General features: G+C 40.8%; 1 protein-coding gene across 1 annotated transcript in view; it reads right to left on the bottom strand.

Annotated features, from left to right (window-relative positions):
* The window catches only part of Pcdh15 (protocadherin related 15), an 844567-nt gene that overhangs the window by 382375 nt on the left and 448204 nt on the right, over window positions 1-13988 (bottom strand). The window contains exon 7 of the mRNA XM_055598939.1: window positions 7072-7191. Within this exon, the coding sequence (XP_055454914.1) occupies window positions 7072-7191 (120 nt within the window). The remainder of the gene's footprint in view (window positions 1-7071; window positions 7192-13988) is intronic.

Genomic DNA, 13988 nt, shown 5'->3' with positions numbered 1-13988 from the left:
GCCTTAGTGGGAACTGTCCATGGTGACTTATCCTGCCTCAGTCTACTCCTGTCTCTGAATGAATGCCTATGTCACCACCATGGGAGCTGTTCATGATGATGATGATGATGATGATGGTGATGATGACCTTTCCTGATTCAGCCTACCACCTTCACAGTGAATTCTGTAAATGTTGGACTCTGTATACTTCATAACCCCTCAAGGCAGAGAAGTGGCCAGATTCCTGCCTAAGGAAGCTCCAGCAGCCCAGCGCCTCTCCCAGACCTCTGTAACTGTCATCTCCAGCCTCTTAGTAGGACTCATCTCAGATTAGGCTAATTTGAGATGAAATGTCTGGACAAAACCCCACCAATCCCTGAGCAGGAGAATTGCCCAATTCCTGAGCTTCCAACTAAAACTCACCAATTCCCTGAACAGGGAAGCCCAGCAGTCCCTAAATTCCCCAAGCTCAGGAGCAAACCTCACTCTGGAAATCCCTGCCCTAGAAAGCTCTGCTCCCTAAGAAATCCTATATAAAGGTTGTATCTTACCCAGTTCCCTGCTGCCTTTTCCCAGGAGAAGAGGCAGCCACTCCTGGATTCATTTCTCCTTTCCTGGACTCTTCCCTCCAATAAATCAATAAATGTCTTTTAAGAGATTGACTGCTTAGTGGGACTTTCTCATCGGAAGAAGCAATGAAGAAAAGAAGAAAGAAGAAGCAAAAAAGGAATAGAGCTCAGGTTCCAAAGCTCTTCAGCTCATCTGGGGTTGTGGTAACCCTCCCCTGCAAGCTGCAATGGCTGAAGAAGGAGCAGAGTTCAGGCTCCTAAGATCCTCAGTTCATCAGGGGTTGGGGAAGCCCCAAACCACTCATGGGAGCTACAGCATCTGGAAAAGAGTGGGGCTAAGGCTCCTAACATCCTCAGCTCATCATGGATTGGGATAACCCTCCCCCAGGAGCTGCAACATCTCTGTAAAGGAGGAATCCTCTCAGAGCTGTGAGAGGTTTCTTGGCTCCTGTGCTTCAGTACACCATCAGGACACCCTCCAACCCGAGAGCTGTGAGTTCCTGGGCTCCCGTGCCTCAGGATACCCTTGGGACACTGTCTCACCTCAGAGCTGGGATACCTTCCCAGGCCTCTGAGTTGTGAGTTTCCTGGACACCCTTCCTTCCACCTGAGTACCAGAAGGCAGGCCAAGAACAACAACACTGAGTGTCATAGAATATCAGGTGAGCAAATCAATGCTGACACACCTGGTTAAGAGTTTACTTGAGGAAGAGTAAGCATGGAGAGTCAGAACTTGGTCTTTGCTCAGTGGTTTGGTCCACACACAGAGGATTGTGGAGACAAAGAAATGTCCAATCTGAAACAGTATGATATTTGTGAGGCAAAGCCATTTCCCCTCTGACAGCTCTGGAGATGTCCCTGTAAGCACAAAGAGTGTTGCTTTCCTGGGTGTTGGAAACTTCAATGTTTATTACTGAAGTTTCTACATTAAACATCAATATATTAAAAATGAAACTCTATGTTGAAGAGGAAAACCCTGCTGAAAAATCTATTAATGCCCACTGGCTTGAAACATCTCCCCAGCATTCAGAGGAGGACACTCACAAGTACCTGGCATTTCGGTAACTTGACTCAGTTATCAGATAAGAGGCCATCTTCCATTTAAGATAGGTCAAACAAATAGGTCACCACATTAGAAAGATAGCAAAGACTTCAAGAAGGGCAGGTAGAATTCCAAGCCCCTTAATACACACTCCTACAAGAAAGGAGGGATAGAGCTTCCTCTCTTCCCATACCTCAATCTTACCTTCCTTCTTTTCCTCTCCTTCCCCACTCATCCATATGACTTTCTCTGTTTTCTCCTTTTGCTCACTTTGGGTATAGTGGAACTTATTGTTTAGTCCCAGGGAACACTAGCAACTGTTTCCTAATCAGTCTCTGTTCAGTCTCTCCCCAATCTCTCATTAAAATGGGTTACTGTGCCTTCTGCTCCTATCAATCTCTAGGTTTGTGTCATTGTTCGAGTTTTCCCACATCAAATTCCCCAAGATAAAAGAAAGGGGCTTAACAAGATTTGACAACCTTTTTTCACTCAAAAGAGACTGACTTGAATTTGAGCAAGCAATGAAAATATCCCTTTTATAGAAAGAATGAATGCTAATCAAATATATTGTTCTGTAAAAATATATACCTAAAGGTACAATGGTGGTAATCGTATGTTGGTGCTAACCAACAGGTTTCTAATGGACTCAAGGCCCATACAATAGGAAGAAAATCATGCCTCATGGCAGTTGGTATGATACCTAAGTATACCAAGTACCTGGGCTAGTAAAGTCATGAACCTTAGAAGAAAACCTACTGCCTCCACTTTATTAAAGCATCATGATTCTTAACTGTATTCTAAATACTCACCCTTATACTCACAGATAACCGAAGGAGGAAAGGGAGTGGAGAAATGATTTAATTATACTTTAATTAAAAATTTAAAAGTTATAAGAATAAAAGAAAGTGTATAATAAAACAAAAATATTTTAAAATGTTTAAATGGCAAAACAGAAATAGAAATAAAAATATATAAAAATGCTGACAGGAATTTTTGTTTTCCTGCAAGTAGGTTATTCTGAGTCAAGTCTTCATATGGGAATTATTCTCACTAGTACTGTGTAGTCTTGGAGAAACCCAGAAGGCTCAGCTGAGCTGTGCAGAGGTTATGAAGACACAAACAACGAGAAAATCAAAGTGTCTTGTTTGAGGCCACCAGGTCTATGAAAAGTGCATGACGCTACTAACACTTACCTGAGGATTGGTGATTACAGCCAATCTAATCATTGATAAACACTTATGTTTGTTCAGTATTGAGCATAATAATTATACTATAACACTGCCTTCTTAATTTACTGACTACTGGGGACATAATGACATGCTGGCACCCCCGTACACAATCTTCTTCTAATCAAAGCATCCTTTCTCTTTTATAGAAAGGGATGAATAAACGTCCCAGAGTCCCACATCTTTAAGAAGTTTAATTTTTACAGAGGACAGAGTCTGGAATAGACTTGAAGAGTCAGGGTCTCCAGCTGCAGTAACAGTGTGACACAGTCCACAGCACACTGGTGCAGATCCCCAGCGGATTCAGACAGGCTAAGGGGATGCAGAGCTTTTCTGTGTTGTGCTCATCTTAAGAGATGCCCTCATGGCTGCTGTTGCGCTTTTATTCTTCTAGGAACACCAGGGTGGTCCAAAAGCAAACACAAGGAAGAGTACTCCTTTACTGAAAGCACGACTCCCATGGTACCCAGTCTGCATACACTTCTCCACTAACTGGGTAGAAAAACAAAGCTGGACTCTTCTAAAGGCGAGAGAGGAAGACAGTGGGGAATGCCTTCTATGTTTTGAAGTTATCTCATGGATGGCTGGTGTCAGCATTATATTGAGATACTCCAAGTCTGCTGGAGATCCTGGAATCTTCACAAACTGAAACAGGAAGGCACAGGTTTCAAGACAACAAAACCCGATGAAGGTGAGGAAGAAAATCCTGAAAAGAAGCTAGAGAGGGAAGGAGAAAGTGTGGGCTGTCTCTAAAGCACATTTTCATAAAGATCACTACTAGCTAATTAGCTAAGAAAGGCACACACTGAATAGGATTAGGAGCTGTGCAACAAACAAACAAACAAACAAAACAAATCTGCAGTTGTGATTCAAATAACATGAGGAGAATCAGGAGTGTCCGAACAGTATCAGACTCACAGAGGCACTCCATAGCAACTGGACATGACCGAAAAGATGTGAGGTTTTGTTGTTGTTGTTGTTTTAGGAGGAGAATCAAATAAGCAGTATTGTTTTAACCACACAAAGTTTGTGCTGCTCAATTATCTAATTGTCTAGTATCACAGTTACTGTGCTAAATTCATAAAATAAGCACAACAAATAAAAAAAATAGAAAATCTTCTTAGTATAGTTTGCAAAGAAATCAAGACCCATGAAATGCAGAGCATTTAGACCCGCAGTATGCAATACCTGAATTGTTTTTAAATATAAAAGCGGGTGGTGGAAAAGGTTTAACAACAGAACAGAACTGGCTGAAGACGTAGTAGCCTTGAACATAGACTAATAGATGATATACAGTTTGCAGACAAAGGATGAAAATATACTGAAAGTTAATGAATAGGGTTCATGGACACACACACACACATACACACACACAATCAAAATGCTTAGTATTCCTGTAACTAGAGCCTCTGACTAGGAAGGGTCAGAGGGAAGTCAGAGGAACTGGTGTGTTAACTGGCTGATTTAATTTAGGGATGATATACACTGAAATGCAAATGCCATGTCATTAAACACTGAAATTAAATGAAAAAACCCTGAAAGTATAGAGAACAATGACACAGCAAGCCAGCAGCAGAGCTAAACAAGCCCCTGCTTCTCTTACCAAAAGCACTGGTTAAGGTGATTAAACGATACACCACCAAATAAACACCAGGAAATAATTTGTATTATTCCAGTGCACGATGCTAATCTACAGGATGGGAAACTGGTTTAATTTGGGAAGCGATGGAGTCTGGCATTGATTGGTAATTCCTCAGTGCCTCGGAAATAAAAGAGGATCCAGACCAACACCAGAAGATTACTGTCAGAGTGAAACTCACACATTTCTCAAGAAAGCAGAAGAAACCGTATTTTTACGTGAAATTTCATGGTATTTCCACATTGGCTCAAAATTGCATAAGTGGCTGTGTGGGCAAATCTGTGAGGGTGTGAGTTGACTTAGGATCCATTTCACAAATATCTGACTAAAAGATTAAAGATCTGACTTGAAGCACCAAGGGAAAAGAAAGGAGACAGTCTGTATATTTTTTTAATCCTGTGCTATGTAGCATGATATCAACTTGAAATTACAGTTGTCTAGACATTTAGAAATAATCATAACGTTACAATGATATTAATCACTAGGAGATTCACAGCAGCAGAAAATAAAAAAATTCACCAGGTAGCTCTGTCACAGATCCCAACAGTAGGACACTGGAAATGAAGCCAGCACTAACTGTCGAGGATGACTGAAGGTGGGTTCCCTATAATGTGCTCTGGGGATCCTGGAAGAATGTTCAGTGGGTGAAATGCTTGCTGCAAAAGTGTGAGGATCTAAGCTCAAATCCCTAGAACCCATGAAACCAGATGCAGCGGCACAGGCTTGAAACCCCCATGTGTTCACAATGAGATAGGAGGCAGAGACAGAATTTCTGGAGCATCAAGGCCAGCTTCCTGATGTACACAACGGCAAATAAGACACTTGCCTCAGATATGGATGGAGGTGAGAACCCAGACCCAAGGTTTTCTCCTGATCTCTGCATGTACACAATGGCACCTTCATGAACCGCCCCCCCCACACACACACAGAAGAAAACCAAGAAAACCAACTCCACATTTTCAAAGCCTTCTCACGATCTTGTTAAGTTCCTAAGATTTTGTCTTTAATTCGTATTTTCTAAATTTCAACAAAGGTCACCAATAGCCATCTCATTAGCACACAATGCAAAGCTGCTCCTCTGAAATGAGGCTTTGTATTCCAAAACACCGAGCAGACAAGCAGACGCTTCCACCTCAGGACCTGGTTTCCCCTCCTGAGCTACCTGACCTGAGGGAAGCAAGCCCCCAGGGAAGATGCCTCCAATTAGTTGTGCAGTATTAGTTGGTCAGCTCTGAAGTTATATACATACAAGTAACATTGTCTGGACTGAGCAAATTATAATCATATTTAGGATTATAAGTATACATACGTATATATGTTTTGTATGTTTGCATGAAGGGGACATGAATTTGAGAGATAAAGAGGCAGGAGGCACAAAAGGGAAGGGAAAATTATGCATTATATTTTAATTTCAAAGCATTTACTTGTTTTAAACGCAAGAATATGTAGATGCTGTTTGTGAGCCTCTCATTTATTTTTATAACCAGTTGCAGCTGGACATGGATAGGATTCCACAATCTGCAGGCCCAAGGATTTCTCCCTCTTTCTTCTTGGTTTGTATAAAGCTACGTATGGAGTCCAGGGCGGAGCAATGGTGGTGTGACATTAACTGTACTGCATTTTATGTACCTGATACAATTGTGAATGAGCAGTATCACAGTGGAAATCAGGAAGTAGTTTTCACTTTGTTCAAGGGGACACAATACAGGAGATGTGAAGAAGAAAGGACAGGACTCAGGTTGGAGTTTTATTTACTTACCTATTTATTTTCATTTCTTTTTTTAATTGAAAATCGATTCTTATCTTACACAACACATTCTGACCACAGTTTTCCCTCCCTCCATCCTCCTAGCTCCCTCACCATCACCTCCACTCCTTCTTCATTTCCCTGCAGAAAAGAGCAGGCCTCTGAGGGAAAACAACCAAAGCTGACAAAAGAAGATGCAACAAGACAAGGCAAAAGCCCTCATCTTGAAGCTGTTCAAGGCAGCTCAATAGGAGGAAAAGGGTCCCAAGCGCAGGGAAAAGAGTCGGAGACATACCTATTTCCATTGTTAAGATTTCCACACAAACATTGAGCTAACAGGCAAAACATACTTGAAGGACCTGGTACAGACTCAGGCAGGCCCAGAGCTTGCCCCTTCAGTGTCTGTGAGCTCATACGAGTCCTGCTTAGTTGCTTCGGTGGGCTGCGTTCTCCTGGCACTTTCAGTTAAAGAACTCTGACTTTGTGCAGTAAGTCACTAGAAATAAATAATTTCATGGCCAAAACAATTAAGAAAACAGATGCGAATATCCTCTGACCTAAAACAAACCATTTGACTCCACCCACAGACCACAAAGGACATTGATGGAAGCTGTGTCTTGTTTCATAGAGGGTCAGTTAGTGGCATGGCTGGGGCATCAGGGCTGTTCTACACTAGAAACACACTTCCTGTGTTTGCCAGTGTAATGAAAAATTTAGTTAAAAAAAAGGCATATTATATCTATCTCCAAAATAAGCTTTTATAAAAGAATCATCAATATTAATGAAACTTGGGGATAATTTAGCAACTGTATCAGGTAAAGCAAATACCTGTTACATGTCTCATAACAAAATGGAATGTTGATACATACCGGATCTTCTGGGTTGTACTGAATGACATATTCTATCTGTCCATTAGGGCCATCATCTATGTCTGTAGCTCCATTGTCTCCTGAAAACCCTGTGAATATTGTCGTGCCAACTGGAGTGAGCTGAAAAGAAAATGAAAGAAAAATTGTCTGTTCTCTTATCATTTGTATAAGTCTTCCAGCTTAAAAGTAAAACATCTCTTCATTAAATAGAGAAAGAGAGAGGTAAGCTGCCCAAATCACAGGCTCGTTGTACTAAAAATACATAGGTAAATCTGTGCAGTCCTCACACCAGAGTCCTTAAATGCCTGAAGTTTACAATTTCAAGATCGTGACTGGATAAAGAAACAGAAAGTTGAGCGAAAGCACATTTGGACCATTTTGCCTCCATTAGCATTTCAACACCCACGGAGAAAAATGCATCTGTTTTTATGCCCGAAGTTTACAACTTCAGGACCTTGATTGGTAAAGAAAACAGAAAGTTCAGCAAAAAGCACATTTGGACCATTTTGCCTCCATCAGCCTCTTAGCACCTGTGGAGAAAAATGTATCTGTTTTCTTTTGTTAAAAAAAAAAAAAAAACTTAATGTATTAAGTTATTCTCAGGCTCAAATTTAAATTGAGATTGGGGTTTTATTTTAAAATAGGAAATAATTTCAGAGAGTCACAAAATCCAGGTTGGTAATGTATGCAAACGGTAAGTTAACAAAGCTATGATGCTCAAGTCTACTTCTCTGGCATAATACTTATATTATATATTATATTATTATATATTATAATAATATAATTATTATATATTATATATAATATATATATTATATATAATTATATATATAATATATATATAATTATATATATATATAATATAATATAATACATTATATTACTTTGGCTAGCTTAAAAACAATACACCTAGTGACAAAGCCGAAACAGACTGACTTTAAACTTCTGAAAAAAATGCATTCATTTATTTTTGAAAGTGTAAGGATATCCCAGTGAGTAATGTTATTTATTTACTTATGATTTTTATGAATTCAACTCAAACTTGGGGTGTCATATATATCTTACACAACAGATTATAGTTGGTCATGCTTTTTTTTTTTATTTTAGAAATTTCAAGCAGGCATACCACTCTGCCAAAAAAACAAAACAAAACTTAATAGTTGATATATCTGAAGAGAAAAGGAGGAGAAACAATAGCTCAGTTGTATCAACGGAGAAAAGGGGGAGGTGGTTGCTGTAATGACCCGTAAACTCGTGTTAGAAAGGGATTTAAGTCCTTGAAAAATACACCACAGTAACAGGAGATTTTGGCATATTTCCCCTTCGTGCCACCATCTCTGCCTGTAATTACAGTGAACATCGAACTGATCTCCGGCTCCTGAAACGTTTACAGCTTCCGTCTCTCAGCGTGGAGGAGGGGCAGGCTCAGGCACAGCCCCGGGATTCGCCGGGGCTTTTGCACAGATGGATGAGCTCTGCTCTGTCCCGAATTCCTGTGTTTAGGGCGAACACCTTAGTGCAGATGGTCCCTGCTCGTTTTTTTACCGCTGTAGCGCACTACTGTGTACGCGTGTGCTGTGCGTGTGATCTGCTGATGGCAGGCCTATCCAACAAATACTAGAACCCGATGTGTTTGAAGCTGATGGAAGAATGATACCTGCAGTAGAGCCAAATAGATGGGATGAGGCAGAAAGATGGAACGTTTTCAAAAAGAACATTAATAGGCTTTAGGGCTAGGGAGGTGGCCCAATGGTTAGAGGACTTGCAGCTCAGACAAGAGGCCTCGGATTCCTAGAGCTCTGGGAAACAGGCTGCGGTGTGGCCATGCCAGCCCCAGAAGGCCACGAGGGGATCCTGCCAGAAACCTGGCTAGAGAAACTGTCTAGGTGGTGTCTGGGTTTGATCAAGAGAGTCTGCCCCAAAGAACGAGGTAGAGAACGATCCAAGAAGATTACAGACTCCAGCCTCAGGCCTCCATAGGCACATTCACTTGTGTACACACACACACACACACACACACACACACACACACACACACACACAGAGTCATACCATATGCATACACAAGAAAGGAAGAAAACCATGAACATAAGATTAGTAGACTTCAGAATTTAATTTAATTCAATTTAATCTAATTTCCTTGTGTTTGTTCCGACAAGAAATACGCTGCATCTTGGTACCTACATGCCTAAGTATGGGGTACATAGGTGTGAGCACATAAGCATAGTCCATGGTTCACGTCTGCGCCAGAAATATGCTTGTATGACTTTATGCATGCCTGAACACATGTGCCAAGTAGATGTGAGTGTTCAGGCGTATCCCCGTGTGAACTTTTCTTACCGAGGCACAAATGCTACTCTGCAAACTCCTGAGTGTCCCGTGGGTGTGGAGACCCCGAGACCACCTGTTCTGCCACAGTCTATACTGTCCTGTGTGGTGATAATAGCTTTGGGGCACAACTGCTATTCAAATGGGCATCTTCTCTGTCTTTTTATAGTGCAACACGTCACATTTCAATTGGCTTTTGAAGGGCCCCAGACACAATCACACCAGCCTGGACAGGTGCCTAAGGATGTCATTTACACATTCAGTTTGTATTTTTCCCCCTCAAGTCATTTACATAGCTATCCAAAGGTTGATAAATTATATAGATTAATTGAAAAGCAAACGATATAGGAAATCACTACCCAGAAAGTAAAATACTTTAAAATGTTTCAATAGTGAAAAGGTTTCTGGCAAAAATAAATAAATGATAAAAGCAAGAGACGGGCAAGTTTAGGAATGTGGGCTGGGCAGTGGTGGCTCACGCCTTTAATCCCAGCAGAGGCAGGCATATCTCTGTGACCTCAAGACCAGCCTGGTCTACAAAGTGAGTCCAGGATAGCCCAGGTTACACAGATAATAAATAAATAAAACACCAAAAAGTACAATAGGTACAATTTTGCTAATACATATAAGTTATTTATTTAACTTAAACTATCATTGTTTCTATAAGCTAGGGCTGATGAGAGACTTTGTTTTGATTTGTAATGTTTTTTTTTTTAAGTTAAGCAATTGCTTTATTAACAAACAGTAAAAACCATTAGGATGTAAACACAGCATTAGTTATTCTGCCTACTCTGCAGATATCACGTGACATACATCTTATGCCAAGCTAAACTGACTTTGATCAAGAGTCTCAGAGAGAGTATTTGTCTTCACTAATCTCACTTGATTTCCCCCAGGGAATCATGTTTGATTTACATTTTCATACAGTTGTCATTTCATTGTATATGTGGTTCTTCAGTTGTGAAAAATTTCCATGAATAATGAATTAATGCACAACAACTTTGCAGGCCCAAGGAATGCAGAGCCAGTCTGCAAGTCTCTGCGCACACACGTTTCAGCTAGCCAATATAACATCTTTTTTTAATTTCTCTGCAAAGAAATTAAACATGTAGCTTTGATTCACTAGGGCAATAGCCACACAAGCCATGCCTGAATGAAGCTGATGTGACATCCACATATCCCCTATGGGCCTCATTCTGTCTACTTTGGCTTGGGGACACGGGGAAGCATATGATCAGGACACTTAATAGACAAAACCACAAACTGTGTGTGAGCGGGGGAAGTCACACACAGTGAACTGTAAAGACAATTTCATGCAGCATGGAAAGAAGTGTAAGACAGCAGAGGGTGGGGCTGGGGAACCTCTGATACAGGAGTCACCTTTCCTGGGAGAGTAGCCTCTTTCCTGTCCCCAGCCCCAGCCCACCACTGCCTGTAAATGCACAAGCCTAATTCCAGACCTGAAGCCCGGAACTCTCTCCATTTGAGCATCATTTGCCTGATAAGTCTTTTCTTTCCCATGGCACCTCTGCCCGTCCATCCGTCCATCCCACCTCGATCTACAGACCCAGAGGTCCACACAAGGACCCCATGAACACTCTATGTTCCTGAGTCTGCTTGGCCCCGCTCAGTCGATCTCTCCCTTTCCCTTTTTCCTCCATCCTCCTCCGTGTCGCCCAAGCCTGTGACTGTCTCCATAGACCAAGCTCCAGATAAAGGCCTTTGAGCTTTTTGTTCAAGAGCCATCTTCAGCTGGTGAGACACTCCTTTCTTCTCTTAGCCTTCCCTTTGCCCATGCCATCTCTGCACTCACAGACCTAGCTTCATACCCCTGGATTGGGGGCATCTTTGCCTGGACCAGCTAAACAGCTCATACACCTGTTTTAAATGTCCTAGCTTAGGTCCCTCAGCTCATATACTGGCTTAACCTAGGAAGTGCCAGATTTCATGTCACAAACACAACCCAAAAAATGAAACAAACAAATAAACAAAAAAAGTAGTCCACATGATGCCCAGGTCAAATCACAAAAATAATGTGAATGGCTCCAAGAGCTCCTAATTTCATAAAAAGCACAGTAATGGAATTAAAGGCACAGATGAACAGACACTCTGAAACAGTAGATGCTTTCAGCACCCTACTTTCACCAACAGATAACGTCATCTCAAAAAAACATACAGAGAAAACCTCAGAATTAAATGACACCTTACATCCAATGGACCTAGTATTTCTACAAAACAGTCTGCCCAGCACCAAAGCATACACAGTCTACTCAGCAGCACAAGGAGGCTTCCCTAAAACTGACACACAGACCAAAAGCACACATAACAAATAGAGAAAAACAGAAATACTTCCATGTGTACAATCAAAGCATTATGCCATAAAACTTAAAAGCAATACCAAACAGAACTCAGTGAGCATAAACTAGTAGGGATTAAATAACACATTACTGAATGATAAATGCATCAAAGGAGACATCAAGAAAGAAATACAAATGCTCCTGAAACTAAGTGCAATTGAAAACACAGCAACAACAACAATAATAACAAAACTTCTGGGATACATTAAAAACATTTTTAAGAGGGAAATTTATAGTTCTAAATGCCTACATTTAAAAAGAAATCAGAAAGAGAACGAATAAATGACTTGATGATGCAATACAAAAATTTGGAAACACAAAATCCTAATCAAACACAAGCCCAGTAGATAGCAAGAAATCATAAAATTCTAAGAAGAAACCAATGAAATAAAAAGAAACAAACAAAATACAAAGAATCAATGATGCAAAGAACTGTTTCTTTCTTTCTTTTCTTTTCTTTTTTTTTTTTTTTTTTTTGAGAAGATAAACCAGATTGACAGACCCTAGCTGAACTAACCAAAAGAATCAAAGAGAGGATCCTAAACTGGCAGAAATGAACAGGGCAATATTACAACAGACACAAAAGAAATTCAGAATATTATAAGGGAATACTTGAAAAATCCTTACATCATTAATGTTGAAAATCCTCATTAAGAAAGGCAAATGGGATAGATATTGGAAGAGGGTGAAAACAAGGAACAAGACAGGAGCCTACCATAGAGGGCCTCTGAAAGATTCTACCCAGCAGGGTATCAAAGCACATGCTGAAACTCATAACCAAACTTTGGGCAGAGTGCAGAAAATCTTAAGAAAGAATGGGGAGATAGAAAGACCTGGAGCGGATTGGAGTTCCACAACGAGAGCAACAGAACCAAAAAGTCTGGGAACAGGAGTCTTTTCTGAGACTGACACTCCAACCAAGGACCATGCATACACGGAGATAACCTAGAACCCCTGCAAAGATGAAGCCCAGGGCAGCTCAGCCTCTAAGTGGGTTCCCTAGTAAGGGGAACAGGGGCTGTCTATGACATAAACTCAGCGGCTGGCTCTTTGATCACCTCCTTTTGAGGGAGGAGCAGCCTTACCAGGTCACAGAAGAAGACAATGCAGACAGTCCTGAGGAGACCTGATAGGCTAGGGTCAGAGGGAAGGGGAGGAGAACCTCCCTTATCAGTAGACTGGGGAAGGAGCATGGGAGAAGTAGAGAAAGGGAGGGTGGGATTGGGAGGGATTAAGGAGGGTGCTACAGCTGGGATACAAAGTGAATAAATAAAAAAATAAATAAAACAAAAATAAAAAAATGTAAGTATAAAATAAAAATAAATAAAAAAGAAAGTAAAGAAAGAAAACACCCAAACTAATTTCATTTAGCCAGTATTTTACTTTAATATTCAAACCAGGTAAAGATACTAAACAAAACAAAATGACAGACTGAGATTCTTGATAAACACAGATGCAAAAATCCTCAATAAGATACTAGTAAAATGTGGTAATAGACACAATGGGATACGATTAGCCTGTAGGAGAAAAATGAAATTGGCAGGTAAAAGGGATGGACCTAGATAGAATTATATTGAATCAGGTAACTCAGATTCACAGGGAAAGCAACACGTGTTTATTTTTTTCTCATCTGGCTAACTCCAAATCTTCAGATGTGAGTATATCCATGGAGTAACCCTAGAAACCAGGAAAATATAAGGGAAACATAAGTGGGGGGGGGGGGTTGAAAGAGGAAGAGAAGGATATGGGTGATATGAAATGGGAAACATAAACAAAGAGGCAGCTTCATTTGTGGAGAAAAAAGGGAAGTCAATTCAGTAGAAGGATGAGGGACAAATGACACCGAGGTTGTCTGATAAAGCCTCAAGGGATCAAATTATTTTACAGTCACCAGAAATTAAACACAATACATTTAAGTATATATGTGTATGGACTGTGTCTATCTTAAAGAAAGTTGTATTGATTTTACTGGAATTGATCCTCACATGAACCATAGCCCAACACAAACTCCAGTATCTGGCACAAGAAACCTGCCTCCTAATGCATATTTAGGGTGGTACAAATGGCTCCTAAAATAATGTAGACTGGTAGCATAGCCCTTGGTTTCCCCTGAGATGTTGAAGGTAGGAGCCTGACACTGAGGATGCCAAATACTTATGACACAGGACTTGGGTGACTGGAACTAGATTTGACTCAAGTCCCTCTTTCCTGTGGCCCAGCTCCCATGGTACC

The sequence above is a fragment of the Psammomys obesus genome, unplaced genomic scaffold (assembly GCF_907164565.1).
Source record: "Psammomys obesus unplaced genomic scaffold, mPsaObe1.curated_primary_1811, whole genome shotgun sequence".
In the NCBI taxonomy this organism is placed as follows: domain Eukaryota; kingdom Metazoa; phylum Chordata; class Mammalia; order Rodentia; family Muridae; genus Psammomys; species Psammomys obesus.
This window is presented reverse-complemented; position numbering and strand designations above follow the sequence as displayed.